The sequence below is a fragment of the Hyposmocoma kahamanoa genome, unplaced genomic scaffold (genome assembly GCF_003589595.1).
Source record: "Hyposmocoma kahamanoa isolate Upper Pololo Valley unplaced genomic scaffold, ASM358959v1 99444, whole genome shotgun sequence".
NCBI lineage: Eukaryota > Metazoa > Arthropoda > Insecta > Lepidoptera > Cosmopterigidae > Hyposmocoma > Hyposmocoma kahamanoa.
Genome location: NW_020655908.1, coordinates 7714 through 15066, shown reverse-complemented (window position 1 = coordinate 15066; position 7353 = coordinate 7714). Strand labels below are relative to the sequence as shown.

Here is a 7353-nt window from a genome sequence, read left to right as displayed (position 1 = left end):
AGCTTGAACAAGGAGAGTTTTGGTTTTAATTGGAAGAAAGTTCTTGAACCTGTATAGAGCTCTTAGTGTATCTGTAACCCTACGACAAACGTCAGATACCTGGGAATCCCACGTAAGGCCTGTGTCAATAATAAGCCCCAGGTTCTTTACCTGATTTGACAGAGGAATCACTACGTTCTCATACATTATTGGTGGCACGCACGACAGATCACAAGACGAAAAAAGGCGTGAGCTTCCAAGGATGATGGCTTGACACTTGGAAGGGTTGACATTGATACCAAACCTTTGGGACCAAACCGAGACGCGATGAAGGTCATCATTAATTAATACAATTGCATCACTTATGCCACCGACATTAACCTCGGTATAAAGCTGCAAGTCGTCGGCATACAGGTGGTAAGAACATTTGATGCTGGACGTAATCAGATTTATGAAAATAGAAAACAAGAGAGGAGAGAGAATTCCGCCCTGAGGTACCCCGGAAGTGAGTTTACACCATTCTGAGAACGAGCGATCAATACGAATCGCTTGTTGGCGATCGCGGAGATAAGAAGAGAACCATTGAGCTGCCATTGAAGAGATGTTTAGGTGGTCTAAGGTAGCAAGGAGAAGGTCATGATCCACGACGTTGAATGCATTGGAGAAGTCAATTAGGACCAGCACAGTAAGTAGAGTACAGTCCATGCCCCTCCTTACATCCTCAACAATCTTTAGCAATGCAGTAGAAGTACTATGACCTGGTCGAAAACCTGATTGAAATGGAGAAAGGATATTGTTTGAGTAAACATAGGCAGACAATTGTTTGTGAACGACAGCCTCTAAGACTTTAGAAAGAAAAGGAAGAATTGAGGCTGGGGTTAGTAACTTTTGGAAGAGGGATTACATGAGCATTTCGCCACAGAGAAGGAAAAGCCCCAGTCATCATCGAGAAATTAACTACGTGCGTGATAATAGGGAGTATACATTCTAAAATACACATAACCATAATTCTACTTACGTCATCGTGCCCAACAGCATTAGATTTGATTGACAAAACCATTTTCCTGACCTCATCTTCAGTTACTGAGGTGAAAATAAAAACAGAATTTGAAATTTTGGGCAGTGCTCTAATAAATACAATACTTTGCTGTTTGGTGTTGGTGTCTAAAGTTGCAGTTTTGGCAAAGTGAGTATTCAGCTCATTTAAGGAGAAGGAAGAAGTTATATTGTACGAACTTTGCGGTTTACCTACACCAATAGATTTTAGAAATTTCCAGGTGTTAACGGGGGAAGAATGTAAAATATTTTCATAAATATGTTTACGTTTGGCTGCTCTTACCATCTGATTACACCTATTTCTTGCAGCTTTAAAACGGAGCCAATTTTCCTCACATCGGTCGCGCTTGTATTTTCTAAACGCACGATCTCGTCTTGTCATTGCAATACGGACTGCTCGAGTTATCCATGGCGCAGGAGGGCGCTTTAGTTTGACAGATCGAATTGGCGCGTGAGTGTCAAAAAGTTTCAGAACTGCGGAGTTTAATGAAAACACCGCCTCATCTACTGTTGATGCTGACAACGTAGGGCCCCAATCAAAAGCCTGCGCGTCCTTTTTTAACACTTCCATGTCAAGTCTCGCGAAACTACGTAGTTGAATTGTAGCAGGCTGGGCCTTAAGTGGTTTAATTTTGTAGCTCAAATAAATGAGGTCATGTCGTGAAAAACCTGGTGCCAAAAATTGTCCAGCCTTACCCACGTGATCAATAGAGGAGGCAAGTATAAGATCTAGCCAGGTATCCGACGCGTCTACGTTGTGATGAGTAGGCTCAAGAGGTAGAATGGTTAAAGCTACAGATTCAATCACTGCTTTCAAAGTGCGAGCTCTCATGCTGTCTTTCACGAGGTCTGTATTAAAATCGCCCATGATTATTTGATGAGTGTATTCAGTACTAAGAGATGAGAGTAAAGTTTCGAACGAAGAGAAGTAATCTATAGAAGGAGGACAATACACAACCCCTAGAGCCACTTTTATACCCTTTACCTTGATCTCGATGAGCAAGTGTTCCAAAGAACTGGAGTATAGAGAGGGAGAAGAAGAAAGAATTTTGAAAGGAACGTCATTACGGATGTAAATGGCAACGCCTCCGCCACCCTTTCCCGTGCGGTCATTGCGAAGTAATATGAAACCAGGAAGACTAAAAGATGTAGAAGCAAGGTTTGGTTTAAGCCATGTTTCTGAAATCAGAATAGCATGAATATTAGAAGAGGAGAAAGTATCAAGTAGGTCATTATAGTGGCTAGGGATGCTTTGGGCATTTATATGACAGACGTTTAGAAAGTTCGTGAAGTTTTGGAATTCGCGCGTTAATGAATCGCCAAGGGTAGCAGTATTATGAAACTCAGATTCTGAGCTATCAATAGAAAGAAAAGACGAAGGCGAGTTGCAAGCTGAGTAAAAAGAGTCATCATCTGACATTACGTGTTGCGTAGGTATAAATAGACGTATAATAAATAAATATTAATTGTATAAAAAATAATACTTAATATAAAATAAATTTAATAAAATATAATAATATATAAAAAAAAGTTTCGAAGTATGGGTTCTGTGTAACCCACCAGTCGACCGTAAATTAAAAACTATAAGACTTTAAAACATAAAACAAGTTACATTGGTTATCGGCCCGCCGCCAGTAAACAAAAAAAAAAAAAAAGCATTCCATGAACAATTTCTGAACGCAACCGAACTACTACCAGCTGTCAAAATCAAAAACAAAAATAATCAAATTTTTACAGAGTGTCTAGCCTACCTTAATTACTTTTGTTGAAATTAAAAAATGAAACAAACCTACCTTACGTAAATAATTAAAATTAAACTTTCATCGTGTCGGTACCTAAGTTGTTACAACTAAATAGAATGAAATGAACACAAGATTACAGGTTTGAATAGAAGGTTTCAAAGATATGTGGAAAACTAAAGGGAATCTGTATTTATGTACAGTTCGGCTGCGATTCGAAGTTAAAAAAGAAAATGACGGGCACATTACAAACTACACAAAGTAACAATATATAATTAAGAAAGTTATTAAATTTCTCGCCGAGCTCGACGCTCCCCCACCTTCTTTGCGGCTCCCTTTGGCGGACCAGCCGGCGCTGGCGCAGCAGTCGCACGAGACACGGTGGATGCCGGAGTCGTCACAGGGGCATGCGACGCAGTTAACACACCCAGTTGCTCGGTGGTGGTCAGGCGGTGTTTCTTACCGCTTGGCAGCTTCACATTAATGTTCCCATCAGCAGTCCAGACATTACGCATTCCGAAATGCCTACGCGCTGCAAGGAACACCGCCTGTCTCTGTTTTGTCAAAAACTCGGTGACCACTATGGAAGAGCCCTTCAGTGCAGTTTTCTTTGACCACACAGAGTTACGCATGTCCAGCTCAGCAAACCTCACCAGTACATGTCGAGGCCGGCCCTCAATAACCCCCCCAAGTCTGTGACAAGCAACAATGGACCTGCGAGTACTATCCTCTTTAATAAATTTATTTGGCGTGCTAATTATGATTTTTTTTTGTTTTATTTGATTATAGTTTTAAATATCTGGTATCCGGCCGGATATTGTTCTTCTTTCCGGTATTCGGCCGAATAGTGAAATTAGGCCGGATATGCCGGATATCGGATAGTTACTGGATATCAGTTTCATCTCTAGGTAAAATATAAATATGCCGAGTTAAAATCTATTGCTAAATCTCCGGTCAACGACAATTCTGAAATGACACTTTCCGCGGGTGATCTACGCATTAATCATTCACTACCTAATATTAATTTAAATTTTATAATATGATTGCAGATACGGTACCCACGATGACATCCAGCGCATATTCTTCATTCTTGCTTGTCACACCACGAATCATATCTCAGACGATAGTGGACGCGTCGCGCGTGACTACGACATTCGGCCCACCCGAGAATCACCGAATAAAGTTCACCACACTGGGGTGGCGACCTACGACGCCGGTGTTTGTCAATTCAAATAAAACTTTTTTTTCTTTGGCTGCAAGCCATAAAACATGGACATCTAAAAGTCTAGAAACGTTTAACAAAACTGTGAGTCCTAAGATATTAAAAAACACGGTAAGCACCGTAATTTTCGGGACATTCGACAACCCTCACGGCTTAAGGTCCAGAAGTCTTGGAACTTTCTCGGATTCTAGATTACAACATCTTGGTGGATTAAACCGTTCAAACGATCCTAAAAATCGTGGCGGCTCAAAATATTTTAGAGGTGATCATAGCACTACAGATACCAGTGATTTCAAAAATGTCCGAAGTTATCACATTGGCCAAACCAGAAAGTCTGGAAACTTTGTAAGTTCCAGTTATCGGATAACTCTTAACAAACATCGTGGAGACATTAAAGCAAGTTCCGCAAGCGCTATAGGGAACTATGCTGCCGGCAGTACACTCGCTGAACTCAACGGAATAGCATTTGTCAAAGTTTCGAAGTTCCTGCAAAACTTTTCGACGGATTTCACGCGACAACAGTCAGAAAAAGTTAAAAAAAGTTTAACCAGAAATTTTAAAATTACAAAAAATACAAACAAAATTGTTGATGTTTCGAATCCAAAATCGAAAGGCTCGGGATTAAAAAGTTCTTTTTCAAATCTTAAATTAAACACACAGTTTTATTCTAAACAGAAGAGAATAAAAATGTATGGTGATGGTTTTCAAAGACTTAAACAAAAATTGGAAATCTCTAACGACAGTACGAAACAAAGTGCGGGACAGTATGAGGAGCGCGCTTACCAAACGAAAACGGGTGATGCATTATCGACGGGGCATACCTTAGTCCCGCGAGGTGGCGACGACCGGCACCTCTCCTCTGACTACACAAAGTCGTTCGTATCCGATGCACAGCAGCATCGTAAAGCCGAATATACGGGCCACGCGCTTACGTCGATTAAAGGTACTTATTAACAAATAGTAGAGGCGTGCAATTCCAGAGAGAGAGAGAGAGATGAAAGCATGCATTTTTGTACATTTTTATAAGTTTCTCAGATTCATCAACGTAATCGTCATTGTGACGAATGGGTCGCCTGCAACAGGCTAACAGCCGCTATATGTATATGTGTATGCTAATGTTCCGTTATTTTCTTTTGTTGCTATATCTATCACAAGAACGTTGGTTGCACTGTATACCCATTATTCAGACTGACAAAAAGCTAAAACAGTGCGATTGGAAAGAGCTACGACACGGTTGCGTTAAACAATAACAGTTAACGTAAAGTAAACAAAAGAGCAAGATGTGCAGTTCGATACAGCGCGTCTTGCATTCCTAGACTCGCTTAAAAGCGGTAAACCGCAACAGACACATTGCCCACCCAATTTATTAATTTAACCTTTTTTGCCACCGCGATGTACGTCGGTATCTAAGAAGTATGCGACCACCGAAATAGAAATGATATCCTGTGCAGCCACGGAGAGCCCGAGGCGGGCCGCGAACGACACGCGCCTGCGCCTGCGCGAGGTGGCGGCGCTGGCGCTGGCCGCGCTGCGCGAGCACTCGCGCGTGCTGGCGCTGCTGCTGCGGGCGCACTCGCTGCGGGCGCTGCCCGGCGCGCTCGCCTACGCCTGACGGCCGAGCTGAGCGACGGCCGCGTCTAGAACGTTGCGTCGGCGCCAGCACGCGCTGCGCTGTGCGTGTTCGGGGAGGTCTTCTGTATTGATCATTCTTTATTGCGATGAGCGTTTTCTTCTTCTGGCCACGTTATCTACGCAGTATTGGGGGACAGTTTTGCAGTAACGGAATTTTGAGAGTATCTGTGCTGATGAGGTATCCGCGACGAACGACGTGGTGTCGTCGCATGGGTATCTACTTATTTTACAAATAATACCAATCAACTGAACATAGAAACAACAAATATCATGAGACAATTATAGTCTTCCCGTCAATGACATTAATGTCTCCGACGTCAAACCCCGATTATTACCTTAGAGGAGGAAAAAATTATTACTCACAAAACACAATATACATATTTTTGGACGAAACAAATTGCCAATCTGTAAAACAGCACTAGGTACCACATACACTTTAGCAAATATACTGGTACCTATATATTTAAAAACAAGTGGAAAACTTCTATGAAACTCCAATTGTAAATAAAAAAAATAATTGACGCGTAAACAAAAAATAATTTGTATACAATAATTTGAACTTATACTAAAATCAGTGAATGTTCGTTAAATTGTCTTATTCGCACCGTTTCGCCTCGCATCTGTGAACTAAAAAAAACCTAAAATTTCTTTAAACTTAAAATTTTATTTATTTAATTTAAATTTCTTTTGCTCTAATGTAAAATACTACTATTAAGTATGTTTAAGGTGTAAAGTAGTAATTATTTTGTTCAATATCAAAATCAATTCTCGCAATAAAAAAAAAACAATGATATCAACTATTAACTAACTCTGCCTGTACTAAGTCCTTTCTGGATTTTGTGTGTGTTTTGCAGAGGTAACCTAACAATCAATTAGATCAAAATCATACTGTCAATTTTACAAATATTATTTTTTTATAATATGTAATGTATAACATGTAAATGGTTTCATCATATGAATCGAATAGCCCGCGAAAGCGGGAATAAACCAATTTAAATGTTATTCGGCACATAATAACAACTAAAATCGTCTGCACGAAACAATAATAAAATTATAAATTAACCATTTCAAAAAGCTTGAAATAGTTATTTATTTAAACTCATTATTTTTACCGCCGACCACTGTTTCCAGTTTTTCATTGGCCCTTCGCCCATACTATTTAAAATTTCGGCGACTCTCTGCCTCATCCTCCGTGAATACTCCCGAGCTTGGGCGGATTTGTTGTAGCTTATAGCTACGTCCCTGTGACCATCTAAAAAGTCGCATAAAGCGTCCGTAGGTCACATGGCGCCGTATTCTGGAAGAATGCCCTTCGTCACAATTACTGAAAATAATACAATGCGTAGGTAGTTGCAACTTGAATGTTAAGTTCATTGAATTTTATACCATTATCAGAGAACAAATAAGTAATCCATTATCGCAGCAAATCAGGATACTTACACCACAATAAAACACTCCACCAGCAGCAAAAAGCACAAGAAAACAATTTAATTGACAACAATATCAAGAAATAACTTTTAGTTAGCGCGCAATTTGATTTTAGCGCAAAAATCTACGAATACAAGATACGTTCTAATTATGTCTATGTAAATTACAGACTTACCTCACTCATTTCAATGATAATGACTAGACATGTAATTTTGTATTACGACAAATTGTAAAGTATGATTGAAAAGTTGTCGATATTACAAAACAATGTACTATGTATAATCAATAATAAAATAT

The 7353-nt window shown here is 39.9% G+C and overlaps 1 protein-coding gene across 2 annotated transcripts; it reads left to right on the top strand.

Annotated features, from left to right (window-relative positions):
• The first annotated feature begins 4613 nt into the window (after window positions 1-4613).
• Window positions 4614-6233, top strand: LOC113239095. Of its 2 annotated transcripts, XM_026475960.1 has the most exons (3): window positions 4614-4939; window positions 5448-5531; window positions 5655-6233. In XM_026475960.1, exons 1-3 carry the CDS (start codon window positions 4684-4686, stop codon window positions 5774-5776), a joined length of 462 nt encoding a protein of 153 aa, XP_026331745.1. In that variant the 5' UTR covers window positions 4614-4683; the 3' UTR covers window positions 5777-6233. The 2 variants fall into 2 exon arrangements, with proteins under 2 accessions (XP_026331745.1, XP_026331746.1); XM_026475961.1 differs by having other exon boundaries at window positions 5448-6233.
• Window positions 6234-7353: the final 1120 nt, after the last annotated feature.

Excerpts from the sequence above, each read along its gene's own strand:
- LOC113239095 (XM_026475960.1), top strand. The coding sequence starts at position 4,684 with ATGTATGGTGATGGTTTTCAAAGACTTAAACAAAAATTGGAAATCTCT. Across the intron at positions 4,940-5,447 it reads CGCGCTTACGTCGATTAAAG|CCACGGAGAGCCCGAGGCGG; the intron begins GTACTTATTAAC and ends TATCCTGTGCAG. Across the intron at positions 5,532-5,654 it reads GGCGCTGGCCGCGCTGCGCG|AGCACGCGCTGCGCTGTGCG; the intron begins AGCACTCGCGCG and ends TGCGTCGGCGCC.